This window comes from Osmerus mordax, chromosome 14 (genome assembly GCF_038355195.1).
Source record: "Osmerus mordax isolate fOsmMor3 chromosome 14, fOsmMor3.pri, whole genome shotgun sequence".
Classification (NCBI taxonomy): Eukaryota; Metazoa; Chordata; class Actinopteri; order Osmeriformes; family Osmeridae; genus Osmerus; species Osmerus mordax.
Genome location: NC_090063.1, coordinates 17,823,802 through 17,838,021, shown reverse-complemented (window position 1 = coordinate 17,838,021; position 14,220 = coordinate 17,823,802). Strand labels below are relative to the sequence as shown.

General features: G+C 51.5%; 1 protein-coding gene across 1 annotated transcript in view; it reads left to right on the top strand.

Annotated features, from left to right (window-relative positions):
* LOC136956620 (GRB2-associated-binding protein 1-like) overlaps positions 1-14,220 on the top strand; it is a 38,873-nt gene that overhangs the window by 13,937 nt on the left and 10,716 nt on the right. Inside the window, 9 exon segments of the mRNA XM_067250544.1 lie at positions 8,292-8,420; positions 8,506-8,631; positions 8,633-8,672; positions 10,171-10,199; positions 10,201-10,259; positions 10,261-10,383; positions 12,717-13,124; positions 13,126-13,346; positions 14,033-14,127. Coding sequence (XP_067106645.1) covers positions 8,292-8,420; positions 8,506-8,631; positions 8,633-8,672; positions 10,171-10,199; positions 10,201-10,259; positions 10,261-10,383; positions 12,717-13,124; positions 13,126-13,346; positions 14,033-14,127 — 1,230 coding nt within the window.

Sequence of the window (14,220 nt, the reverse complement as noted above, 5' to 3'; positions counted from 1 at the left end):
CCCCTCTCATTCACTCCTCTCTCTCTAAGTTAACAGGCCAGTGCTGGGATGTGTTTCAGTCCCTGTAATAACAGACAGTCAGACAAGTTATTTCAGACACAAATATCTGCACTTTGTACTTCTTACATTTTCAAGCCTGGCTCGTTACTTTACTCGTTAGATTGCATACTTTAATCTATATTTGGTGGCATGATCAATATTATTTATTGTCATTGCGCACTTTTTTTCATTTCCTGGCTATCAGCACAACAAATGTAAGCTAGTCAACGAACACTAACCCTAACCCATGGAGCAAGGCAGAAGGCAACAAGAACAATATTTTCAAAAAAAGTTACAAATAGAGGTTTGCATCATTGATGAGGACTCTGCTTTAATCTACTGTTTTAGGCTTCTCTGTGCTCCTCCTTCTCTCTCCTCTCCTTTCACTGTGTGTGAAAAGGTACATTATGGATGAGACAGAGGGAGTTAGTGATGTGGACATGACTGAGAATAGAGACATTCCTGATCCCCTCAACTCCATATATGAGGGAGATGTTCGACATTGTCAGTGTCAAAAAAGGATTCCTGGTGAAAGCGCTGCGTGTCTATACTGTCTTTTTGTATTCATGTATTAATATGATGTGAGGTCCAGTTACCTGCATGTCACTAAAACAGGTGTAGTCATAGCTACTTTTTACCTAAGTATATGTCGGAGCCCACACTTCTTTACTTTAACTTGAGTGAAAAAGTGTAGTCAGTACTTCAACTTTTACCAGAGTCTTTTTAAACATGACTGTACTTCTACGGAGTGAAGGACGTGTGTACTGTTAGGGTTAGTACTGTTGGGGTTAATACTGTGTACTGTTGGGGTTAGTACTGTGGACTGTTGGGGTTAGTACTGTTAGGGTTAGTACTGTGTACTGTTGGGGTTAGTACTGTGTACTGTTGGGGTTAGTACTGTGTACTGTTGGGGTTAGTACTGTGTACTGTTGGGGTTAGTACTGTGTACTCTTGGGGTTAGTACTGTGTACTCTTGGGGTTAGTACTGTTAGGGTTAGTACTGTGTACTGTTGGGGTTAGTACTGTGTACTGTTGGGGTTAGTACTGTTGGGGTTAGTACTGTGGACTGTTGGGGTTAGTACTGTGGACTGTTGGGGTTAGTACTGTGGACTGTTGGGGTTAGTACTGTGGACTGTTGGGGTTAGTACTGTTGGGGTTAGTACTGTGTACTGTTGGGGTTAGTACTGTGGACTGTTGGGGTTAGTACTGTTAGGGTTAGTACTGTGTACTGTTGGGGTTAGTACTGTGTACTCTTGGGGTTAGTACTGTTAGGGTTAGTACTGTGGACTGTTGGGGTTAGTACTGTGTACTGTTGGGGTTAGTACTGTTGGGGTTAGTACTGTGGACTGTTGGGGTTAGTACTGTGTACTGTTGGGGTTAGTACTGTTGGGGTTAGTACTGTGGACTGTTGGGGTTAGTACTGTTGGGGTTAGTACTGTGTACTGTTGGGGTTAGTACTGTGGACTGTTGGGGTTAGTACTGTGGACTGTTGCCATCTCTGGTCTTCGCCTCTGAGGGAGAGAGACAGAGAGCCAGGGAGACGGGGAGCCGGAGAGAGACAGAGTAGTTATATTACACAGCAGCAGATGCAGTACAGGTTGATTTGCAGCCATGGAGGAATGCACAAATGTTCAACCCTGTACTAAACACCACACACTGGAACGCTGTCATGTGTGTCTCTGTGGGTCACATGCCACCACTGAGACAGACCACCCAATACTGGTGAAGGGATCACCTGACTCTACACAGGTGAACCTGCATGCGTATGGGCCGGAAATGGGTGGTGAGGGCACCAGTTCAGCAGCTAGTTCATAAGTTTGCTTTTGAATTTGTTTATAAAAGACCCCTCCATAGTGGTGAAGTCATTTGTCTGCTATAGAGGAGGTGGAATGTGTTCTTCGCTGGTGAACATGTTCTAGTTTTCCAGTCAGTTCCTGGAGGAAGACCGGGCGGGTTACAGACATGTTAGTGGTGGTGATGAGGCCTACTGGTGTGTGATTCTAGAGGTGATCATATCCCTGCTCCTGCTGTGGGGGAGGGGTTAATATCAGGAAGTGTGCAGTCAGGATCTCCTGGAGAAAAATGTATTGTCTACCCAAGGTGCAGAGGATATTGGTAGGAGTGTGTGTCCTTGAAGCTTTGTGTGTGTGTGTGTGTGTGACATCCCTTATCTTCCCAGAGGCATGTGGGGGGTACTAACGTTTAGGGTTTGAGTGGTAGAGTTTAGGGTGGGTTTGAGTGGTAGAGGGTTAGGTGGGTTTGAGTGGTAGAGGTTAGGGTGGGTTTGAGTGGTAGAGGTTAGGGTGGGTTTGAGTGGTAGAGGTTAGGGTGGGTTTGAGGGTGATAATTCAATTGCTACATTTGTTTTATAACAAATGTAGCAATTGAATTATCACCCACTCAAAAAACCTTAAAGCTTATATCAATTAATTAAAAAACAATAATTTTGCCAGATTAATATTAAGATATTTGCATATTAAAAAAATATAAGCAAAGTTGGGTCCTTTTCACGAGCCAGAGCCGTTTGTACCCGTGTTCGGAAAAGAATCTCTTCAGAAGAGAATTTGTCTTGACATCCACAAGCTTATCCTCTGCTTGAGGACCAAACAACACATATTACACACTCAATTCTCACTTTGTCCATAGTCCATTTTTTGCGCGTACATCTTTCTCCCTGGCGCTTTGCCATAATCGTTTGTTTGACTAGTCGCTATGTTGTCTTGAGCGTTGCACTAGAACCAAAGAGTATATAGCACTTCTAGTTGCTTCAGTGCTTCTATACTCTTTGCTAGAACTAGCCGTTTGAATTTTGCCAGGTCTGTTTTAGCCGCTTCTCTGACTTCCGAGAGGCCTGTATCTCGACACACAGCAATAACACAAAATAAAAACGTTTGTCTTTTCATATAGCTTACCGTATTTTACGGAAAATAAGCTGCGGCTTGTACTCCGATTTTACAGTTTTCTTGTGCTTGTGCAGGCTTATATTTCAAAGCGGGTTTATAGTTTAGAACAAAAAAGTGGCTTCTCTCAAGATCTCTACTGACCGTGCAGCTAATTTTATGCTCAACACTTGAACGGGGGCTTATTACTTGAAAGAGGAATTATTTACTGTTTTCTCAGTTACACTATCAGGGCTTGGAAATACAGTGACTTGCTAAAGTAGGCAAATGGCTCGTAGAACATAACATTTCATAATTAATTTCAGTTAATCAAACAGCTGCAAGACCCAGTGAAATGTTATAGGCTAGCTAGCAAAATAACGCTAGCATCGCTAACAACATTAGCTACTAATTCAACTTTGGTACATTTACATTACATTTAGTCATTTAGCAGATGATGATAGTGTGGACAATAAGACACGGACGCCGGTCTCTTTTCATAATTTGTATTTTGCCACTGCTCTTCTTGACATCGCCATTCGAACAGCCCTCACTGATTTCACGTAATGCTTTCAGCATCAAGCCTATGGCAACTCCCGAGGGACAAAACACCCTTGTCCGTTGTCACATGGAAAGGTCTGCTACAGTAGGCTATCCTCAGGATTTGCAAGCTAGCTAAACTTATAATATATCTAAATAATTTTGTAGACATAACAATGGATTCTGCCACTAAATGAGTGACTTGGATTTATTTCTGGACATAGTATCCACAACCGAAGTGTGTTACACAATGCTGTAAGATCGCCTATACTCGTGCATTGCTCTTGGTACCCAGAATGCCCTGCGGAAAGCTGAAAAGCTACTAAGTTAAGGGCATTAGCTTAGTTAAATAAGCATTGTTTGGAGTTTCTCAACCCCTCTATTGTTTGTGTTTGTTCTGTTTTGATATGTATAATGCTATGGTCTATAGTTTAGATAATTTGAGTGTTCACCTGATTTGGAATGTTGTCTCTCTTGGAAGTCGCTTTGGATAAAAGCGTCCTGCTAAATGAATAAATGTAAATGTAGTTAGATCGCTATCCAAGCTGTCCACAACCATAGCATGAACGTGCAAGTGATCATTTGTTAGCATTGGTCCACGCAACCGTAACATTGTTTGCTTATAAAGTGCGGCTTGTATTCCAGTGCGGCTTATACTCTGATTTACAAACACAAAGTGCTCATTCTGGGGGGGTGCGGCTTGTACACGATGCGGCTTATTTACCGTAAAATACAGTACTCACTATTATCATACTTGCAATAATTTGTATTTATTTGTGTTGATGTTTAACCGTTTTTTATTTATTTATTATTTATCTTTAAACCCTCAAACTAGAGTGAGCTTGGCGACCCCTACAAATATTCAGCGACCCCTAGGGGGGTCGCGACCCCCAGGTTGGGAATTGCTGCTCTAAAGGACGCAGCAACGTCTGTGTGTGTGTGTTTGAGAGGGAGATACAGCACAATAAGCTGCTGTAGCTGCAGTGTTTCCCACAGATTAGAAAGCAATTTGTGGTGGTGGGGGGGGTCGCCCCCGTGTCTCCTAGACTTTTAGCTACTAATGCTGAGGGCTCGCTGATATCACTGTCTGTCTAGAACGGCGTATCTATGCGTCATTGATAACGTGTGCTGATGTTGTGACTGTGTGTGTGTGTGTGTGTGTGTGTGTGTATATGTAAGAGAGACGTGTGAGTGACCGAGAGACGGAGGGAGAGAAGAGAAAGGAAATGCAGCTGAAGGAATACGCTGCATGTTTTAAATAGCGTAAACTAATATATATTAGAACGAAACGCAATATGTGGCGGCCGGTGTTGATTCTGTGGCACCCGCAACAAATTAATCTGTGTGGGAATCACTGATCTGTGTAGGGAGGGGGGGTTGACAGTTGGGCTGTGGGTGTGTGGTTATCTTCTGGGCCTGTCGCCGTGGAGACTAGGACCAGGCCAGGCCGGTCTGTGGTGCTGCGGTCCAGATGTTGTAGAGCAGTTAGATAACACACACACCAGAGACGGCAAAAGTTCATACATCCTTCACTCAAGTAGATGTCCAGATACTCATGTTTAAAAATACTTTTCGACTTTTCAAGTTAAAGTAAAGAAGTGTGGGTTCTGATAAAGTAGCCAATATTGCTACCTGTTTTAGTGTCTCGCTGGTAACTGGACCTCACACCATTATATGTAATGTGCATATAAACATATACATTAATACAAAAAATACACTAGACACGCAGCTCATTCCCTAGAAATCCTTTTTGGACACCTACAATTCCGAACATCTCCCTCATATATGGCCATGGTGTGATCAGGAATGTCGACATCACTAACTCCCTCTGTCTCATCCATAACGCAACTTTTGGAGAGGAGAGAGATAACATGCCACCAAATACAGACTAAACTAAGTAATGTAATGAGTCTGGTTTTGAAAATGTAAGAAGTAGAAAGTACAGATATTTGTGTAAAAAATTTAAGGACTGAAAGTAAAAGTTGTCCGAAAATTTATAGTGAACTTAAATACTGATGCCAGAGAAAATCTACTCAAGTACAGTAACTTTGTTACTTCCCATCTCTGCCACACACACACCTTCCACACACCCACATCACACAAACCTCCCTCCAGACACGCCACACAAACCCCCTTCCTCTGAAGACTTGAAACATAAAGGCCAGTTGAGTCTCTTTCACAGTAACTGTCTTCTGTCCTACACTTGTTCTTTCATTCTGTTTCCTTATTGCTCTCTCTCTTCCCCTCCCCTCCCTCTAGCGGGGTCACTAGGTCTCTGTCAAGAGTGACTCCACTTAGATGGCATTTTCCCCCTAGTCCTCCCCCCCCCTCCCCCCCCTCATCCTCACCCCTTTTCCCCTCCCCCTCCTCTTGTCCCCCTTCAATGATGTCTCTGTCCAGCCATTGGGGGGGAGGGGGGTCTTCCTGCGTATCGGCCAACTAGTCCACAGTAGGGGGGGGGAGGGGGGGGGGGGAGGGAGGGGGGAGGGGACAGCTGCAACTCAGGGGTATCCTGTCGTCCCTGTCCCACTCGTCCCACTCCCTAGCCAGGCCAGCCACACACACACACACACACACTGGGTGCGGTCTCCAGAGTGAAAGTGTGACTCTCCAGGACTGTAGCGTTGTCAACACTTTTTTAACATTTTTTTTAAACGTTTATTTTGGGTTTGAGCGTTGAGGGAGTGGAGGGTCCCGTTGTTTGGGGTGTGCTGGAGCAGCGAAGCCCAGGGCATGGAGGGGAGCAGGGGGCTGGCGTGGAGCAGGTGACCCCACAGAGGCTCTCCTCTCTGGGCTGAGCACCACGCAGACAAGGTAGGTCCTGCAGCTGACAGACTGAGGAGGAATGAGGTGTGTTGGATTCACCACAGAGTGAGGCCGCTTCCACTGGGTACCACCGTTGGTCATTTTTCTGGGTTGAGTCATTTCAAGAGCAGTATAGTGTGGTGGTTGTCGCCTGACAGTAGAGCTCAGTCACGAGGGGGGGGAGGTCTGGCCTCTGTGCTGACAACATGACCTAACCCTAACTTGCTGGCCTAGCTGCTACAGGACCCAACCCTAACTTGCTAGCCTAGCTGCTACAAGACCTAAACCCTAACCTGCTAGCCTAGCTGCTACAGGACCCAACCCCTAACCTTGCTAGCCTAGCTGTTACAAGACCTAACCCTAACCTGCTAGCCTAGCTGCTACGACCTAAACACACGTCTGTAATGTGGTAAAAACTATGTGAATCCACCAGTGAGTATGTCTCTGTGGCTAAACGAGGCCTCGCCCTCTTTACCCAGGACAGGGTGTGACCATGGTAACCCAATCCCCTGCCCACCCCCATCCACGTCCCCAGGGGGTAACCGGACCCCAGACTGCTTTGTCATGGACCACCACACTCCTTCTCTGTCTCCCTCTCTCTCTGTCTCTCTTCTCTTTCTCTGTCACTCACCTCTCTAACACACACTCTCTCTGTCTCTCTAACACACTCTCAAACACACACACAGTGTATATGAGATATTTATGTTGTTTTTCATTGTGTGGACTGCAACCTGACCGGTGCTTAGTATGGACTCATGGAAAATGTAGTTTTATCTTATTTGATATTGTAGTTTGATCTGGGGAAAGTTCTGAGTGTCTCCAGGATGTGGTGTCTCCAGGGCTGGGGTGGATGTGGTGTCTCCAGGTTTGTGGTGTCTCCAGGGCTGGGGGTGGATGTGGTGTCTCCAGGATGTGGTGTCTCCAGGGCTGGGGTGGATGTGGTGTCTCCAGGGCTGGGGTGGATGTGGTGTCTCCAGGGCTGGGGTGGATGTGGTGTCTCCAGGGCTGGGGTGGATGTGGTGTCTCCAGGATGTGGTGTCTCCAGGGCTGGGGTGGATGTGGTGTCTCCAGGTTGTGGTGTCTCCAGGGCTGGGGTGGATGTGGTGTCTCCAGGATGTGGTGTCTCCAGGATGTGGTTTCTCCAGGATGTGGTGTCTCCAGGGCTGGGGTGGATGTGGTGTCTCCAGGATGTGGTGTCTCCAGGGCTGGGGTTGAGAATAGGAGCAGGATTGTGGAGGGTGATGGCATGCTGACCTTTACATTCAGTGTGTGTGCCTTCTCTGTTTCTGTATCTGTTTCTCCTGTGGCGAATGGGGGCACAGGGGGTTCCCATTCGCTAGTTTATTATTGTGGCGATGGAGGGAGAGACAGACGAGGGGGTTAGCCACCATGTTTGTGGTCTGGGGGGGGGCTTCAATGTTTTTTATATGACTCATGTCTGTCCTTTCTCTACCTCCCTCCTCCTCCTCTCTGTCCTCCCCCTCGCCCCTCCTCCTCCTCTCTGTCCTCCCCCTCCTCGCTCCTACTCCTCCCCCTCGCTCCTACTCCTCTTCCCTCTCCCCCTCGCCCCTCCTCCTCTCTGTCCTCCCCCTCGCCCCTCCTCCTCCTCTCTGTCCTCCCCCTCGCTCACTACTCCTCCCCCTCGCTCCTACTCCTCTTCCCTCTCCCCCTCGCCCCTCCTCCTCTCTGTCCTCCCCCTCGCCCCCTCCTCCTCCTCTCTGTCCTCCCCCTCGCTCCTACTCCTCCCCCTCGCTCCTACTCCTCTTCCCTCTCCCCCCTCGCCCCCCTCCTCCTCCCTCTCCCCCCTCGCCCCTCCTCCTCCCTCTCCCCCTCGCCCCTCCTCCCTCCCTCTCCCCCCTCGCCCCTCCTCCTCCCTCTCCCCCTCGCCCCCTCCTCCTCCCTCTCCCCCTCGCCTCTCCTCTCCCTCTCCCCCTCGCCCCTCCTCCTCCCTCTCCCCCTCGCCCCCCTCCTCTTCCCTCTTCCCCTCGCCCCTCCTCCTCCCTCGGCCCTCCTCCTCCCTCTCTCCAGGCATGGAAGAAGCGCTGGTTCATTCTTCGGAGTGGTCGTCTGACAGGTGACCCAGACGTGTTGGAGTACTATAAGAATGACCACGCCAAGAAGCCCATCAGAGTGATCGACCTCAACCTGTGTGAACAGGTACACAGATCTACATATTTAGCCATAACGCTATGAGCTAAATGCTAAATCCTGCCTTTTTTACTGTTGCTCTACATGATCTCAGGTGGATGCAGGTCTGACGTTCAACAAGAAAGACCTGGAGCATAGCTTCATCTTCGACATCAAGACCATCGACCGCGTGTTTTACCTGGTGGCGGACACGGAGGACGACATGAACAAGTGGGTCCGCCTGCATCTGTGACATCTGTGGTTTTAACCCCACCGACGACGGTAAGAGCCAATCAAAGGGAGGCTGGGGTAGGAGATAGCCAATCAGATGGCTTCTTTTTAAACATGAGTGCCCTGCCCCTCCATGTGATAGACACAAACGTAGAGGGCCGGGGAGAGATCAGCCACAGTGTGGGAGGGGAGAGATCAGCCACAGTGTGGGCGAGGGGGAGAGATCAGCCACAGTGTGGGAGGGGAGGGGAGAGATCAGGGAGAGGCTGGAGGTCCGGGGAGAGAGATCAGCCACAGTGTGGGAGGGGAGGGGAGAGATCAGCCACAGTGTGGGAGGGGAGGGGGAGAGATCAGCCACAGTGTGGGAGGGGAGGGGAGAGATCAGCCACAGGCTGGAGGGCCGGGGAGAGATCAGCCACAGTGTGGGAGGGGAGGGGAGAGATCAGGGAGAGGCTGGAGGTCCGGGGGAGAGATCAGCCACAGTGTGGGAGGGAGGGAATGGACAGAGTAAAGGGGGTTTTCCTGCCTGGTAATTCAGCACTTAGAGACAAAACAAGCAGAAGAAGGAAAGAGGGATGGGCTGGGGGAGGAGAGAGAGGCTGGGGGGTGGTGGGGGGGGGGAGAGAGAGAGGGAGAGAGGGAGATGGGCTGAGGGGGAGAGAGGGATGGGCTTTGGAGAGAGAGAGAGGGAGAGAGGGATGGGCTGGGGAGAGAGAGAGGGAGAGAGAGAGGGAGAGAGGGATGGGCTGGGGGGAGGGAGAGAGAGAGAGGGAGAGAGGGAATGGGCTGGGGGGAGGGAGAGAGGGATGGGCTGGGGAGAGAGAGGGAGAGAGGGATGGGCCTGGGGAGAGAGAGAGAGAGAGCGAGAGAGGGATGGGCTGGGGAGAGAGAGAGAGAGAGAGAGAGAGAGGGAGAGAGGGATGGGCTGGGGGGGAGGGAGAGAGGGATGGGCTGGGCTGGGGAGAGAGAGAGAGAGAGAGAGGGAGAGAGGGATGGGCTGGGGAGAGAGAGAGAGAGAGGGAGAGAGGGATGGGCTGGGGGGGGAGGGAGAGAGGGAGAGAGGGATGGGCTGGAGAGAGAGAGAGGGAGAGAGGGATGGGCTGGGCTGGGGGGAGGGAGGGAGAGAGGGATGGCTGGGGGGAGGGAGAGAGGGAGAGAGGGATGGGGCTGGGCTGGGGAGGGAGAGAGAGAGAGAGAGGGAGAGAGGGATGGGCTGGGGAGAGAGAGAGAGAGGCAGAGAGGGATGGGCTGGGGGGGGAGGGAGAGAGGGAAGAGAGGGATGGGCTGGAGAGAGAGAGAGGGAGAGGGAGAGAGGGATGGGCTGGGCTGGGGGGAGGGAGAGAGGGATGGGCTGGGGGAGAGAGAGAGAGAGATCTTCAGTCAAAGGCAGAGATGGTCAGAATGAATGAGAGCTCTGTATGTAAAACGAGAGAGAGAGACTTTTGTACAATGCTCACACACACCTCTCGCTCACTCTCCATCTCCATTCCTCTCTCCCTCACTCTTTCTCTCTCTTTCCCCTTTCTCCCCCCCCTCCCTCTTTGTCTAGAAGCTGTGAAGGCAGCCAACCAATCAGGCGGCAAGCAGCAGCTCGGTGGTGGACACGCCCCCTCCCCTAGGGGTAGGTGGGGTGCTGGCCGGAGTGCCCCCCCCCCTACCAGCCCGTCAGTGTGCGTCACCTGGACTCCCAGTCCAGCCTGGACGAGCCCCAAGACTACCTCTGGCTGGCTAACTGTGAGAGCAAGAAGCCAGAGCCCAACAGGTGTGTGTGTGAGGGTGGAGGTGGTGTGTGTGAGGGTGGAGGGGGTGGGAGGGTGGAGGTGGTGTGTGTGAGGGTGGATGGGGGGTGTGTGTGAGGGTGGAGGTGGTGTGTGTGTGTGTGTGTGAGGGTGGTGAGGGTGGAGGGGGTGTGTGTGTGAGGGTGGAGGGGGTGTGTGTGTGAGGGTGGAGGGGGTGTGAGGGTGGAGGGTGGAGGGGGGTGTGTGTGTGTGAGGGTGGAAGGGGTGTGTGTGAGGGTGGAGGGGGTGTGAGGGTGGAGGGTGGAGGTGGTGTGTGTGAGGGTGGAGGGGGTGTGTGTGTGAGGGTGGAGGTGGTGTGTGTGTGTGAGGGTGGAGGGGGGTGTGTGTGTGAGGGTGGAGGGTGGTGTGTGTGAGGGTGGTGATGGTGGAGGGGTTGTGTGTGTGTGTGAGGGTGGAGGGGGTGTGTGTGAGGGTGGAGGGGGTGTGTGTGAGGGTGGAGGGGGGTGTGTGTGTGAGGGTGGAGGGGGTGGTGTGTGAGGGTGGAGGTGGTGTGTGAGGGTGGAGGGGGTGTGTGTGTGAGGGTGGAGGGGGTGTGTGGTGTGAGGGTGGAGGGGGTGAGGGTGGAGGGGGTGTGAGGGTGGAGGGAGCGTGTGTGTGAGGGTGGAGGGGGTGTGTGTGTGTGAGGGTGGAGGGGGTGTGTGTGTGTGAGGGTGGAGGGTGTGTGTGTGAGGGTGGAGGGTGTGTGTGTGTGTGTGTGTGTGTGTGTGATGGTGGAGGGGGTGTGTGTGTGGTCTTACTGTAGCTTGATCATCTCTAATCTTGTCTTTTGTGTTTGTGTGGTATACCTCAGTGATTTTCTCTTCTTCAAACTGGCCTTTCTAAATGTCTGATGTTTATGTTATTGTTTATATATGTTTTTTGCGCATTATTGTTTTATTCAGGTTTGCCATCTTCAGTCAGCTGGACTCTTGTCTTTTCCCAAATGTCTCAGCATGTCTCATGCTGCTAGCTCCAGAAGTCTGCCACTCTGTCAGCTCCCTCTGTCACTGTCTCACTCCGTTTCCCATCTCTCCCTGCGTTGTAGTCCAGTACGGGGTGGCCCCTCCCCAGTGGAGTACTTGCTCCTAGAGGAGTGTGAGAGCAGGACTCCTCCTCCTAGTCTGTGAGTGGCTAGCCAGCTAGTTCTGCCTGCTGGTGTGGACTGACACACATTCATAGATGAGGCGCTCATACACACACACACACACACACACACACACACACATATATACATACACATACACACACACACACACACACACTTATAGACACAGCTACACAGGGAGTCAGGTGGCTGAGCGGTTCGGGAAGCGGGCTAGTAATCTGAAGATTGCCAGTTCGATCCCGGCTGTGCCAAATGACGTTGTGTCCTTGGGCAAGGCACTTCACCGTACTTGCCTCGGGGAGAATGTCCCTGTACTTACTGTAAGTCGCTCTGGATAAGAGCGTCTGCTAAATGACTAAATGTACACACTTATAGACACAGCTACACACACACACACACACACACAGCCACACACACACAGATATTTTAGGATTAATACAACTAATCCCAGCCCGCACAGGTGCGTATGTGTGTGTGAGTGACCATGTTGACCCCTCACCTCCCAAACAGTGTGTGTGTGTGTGTGACCATGTTGACCCCTCACCTCCCAAACAGTGTGTGTGTGTGTGTGACCATGTTGACCCCTCACCTCCCAAACAGTGTGTGTGTGTGTGAGTGACCATGTTGACCCCTCACCTCCCAAACAGTGTGTGTGTGTGTGTGTGACCATGTTGACCCCTCACCTCCCAAACAGCAGTCACTGGGTAGCCCATTTTCCTGTTGATCTGTAAAGCTCAACCCTCGTCTCCTGCTGTTCCTCCTCCTCCTGCTGTTCCTCCCACCTCCTGCTGTTCCTCCTCGTCTCCTCCTGCTGTTCCTCCCCCTCCTCTCCTCCTCCTCTCTCTTCCTCCTCCTCCTCCTCCTCCTCCCCCTCCTCTTCTTCTTCCCCTCTCCTCCTCCTCTCTCTTCCTCCTCCTCCTGCTGTTCCTCCCCCTCCTCTCCTCCTCCTCTCTCTTCCTCCTCTCTCCTCCTCCTCGCCCTCCTCCTCCTGCTGTTCCTCCCCCTCCTCTCCTCCTCCTCTCTCCTCCTCCTCCTCCTCCTGCTCTGTGTGTTCCCAGCAGCAGATGTTACTCAGCAGGACAATATGTCGTCACCAGCAGACCTCCTTGTCTGAGCTCACCCTGGTCATGTGACTGTCTGCAGAGCAACACTGCTGTGTGTGTTGAACAAGAGGTTTACCTCCCTAACCTGTGTCTCCCCCCCCCTTCCCAGGGCTCATGACTGTTCCAAGTCCACCTCCTCAGAGACTGACCTGAACGACAACCTCCCCTCCCGACGCACCCCCCCCTCCTCCTCCAAACACACGTCCTCCCACAACGGTGCCCCCTCCCTGTACGACTCCCCCCCCTCCCGCGGGCCCTCCATAGACTCCGCCTCCCTCTACCACCTCCCCCGCAGCTTCTCCCAGGACACTGTCCTCACCGGCCCCGCCCCCTCGCCCTCCCAGGACCCCGGGGAGGTGGAGCTCTACGTCTTCAACACACCGTCACGGAAGCCCTCCATGGAGACGCAGATACGGAACCTGTCAGTCAGCTACGACATCCCGCCCACCCCAGGGAGCAACTGCACCTATCAGGTCCCTCGTAGCTCCTCCGTGGGGGCGGGGGGGGTCAGAGGGCGGGGGGGACATTCCCCCTCCAAGGCCCCCCAAGCCCTCCCTCAGCTCCCTGTCAGGGGGGAACCCCCCGGGGCCCCCGGCTGAGCGCTCCCCCTCAGACGTGTACTGCACGCCGCGCTCCGTGTCGGAGACGGATGGGAACTACTGTGTTCCCAGCAGTGTTGGGAGCAAAGCGTTGCGTAGCAACACCATCGGCACCATGGACTCCTCCCGCATCCGGAAAGGTATGTCAGGCAGACTTCCTGTTCAGTTCAGCAGACTTCCTCTCCTCACAGCCCCCTCCAGTGGTGACAGGTGGGATTACACCTACCAGAGTTCTCTTACAGTTGAGGCTCATCAGCAGGCCCAAGCGTAATACGCGGGCACAGAATTCCGACGAAAACCCGCAGATTTTCAAGTAGAACACATTGGTCTGAGGCAAAATGTAAATAAACGTTTCAACTCATATTACGTCTCTATTATTAAAACTTTAGCCAAAAATACTAAGAATTGAAAAGGAAACACTTATCGACCAAAATGACAGCAAGAGACAGGGCCAGGGAGTTTTCAGGAGATCTTTATGAGGATGGATCAATACTTTTTTGCAAAGTCTGTCAACATTCAATCGACCATATTCGGCGTCAAACTGTTGTGGAACATCTTCGGTCGCTCCGACATAAGAACAGGAAGGCTAGCGGAATTCCGCAGATTATCAGTCTGAATAAACGCAAAAAATAAGAAAAAAATCTGCGTATTATGTTTGGTTTAGGGTTAGGGCCACATGATAACTGGATGGTAGGGTTAGGGCCACATGATAACTGGATGGTAGGGTTAGGGCCACATGATAACTGGATGGTAGGGTTAGGGTTAGGGCCACATGATAACTGGATGGTAGTCATGTTTGTGTGCGTGTGGATCTCTCATCCAGCAGATTTCGGCTCGCAGGAATGCTATTCCATTCCCAGATCTTTTCCTTCCGACAAAACCTGCTCCTTCGACTTCAACGAGAGCTTCAACAGCTACTTTGTGAGTGTAAAAGAGGAGGCCCTCTCACTCACACACACACACATGCATGCACACTCACATGTACACACCACATAATGTGTCCTCTCAATGTGC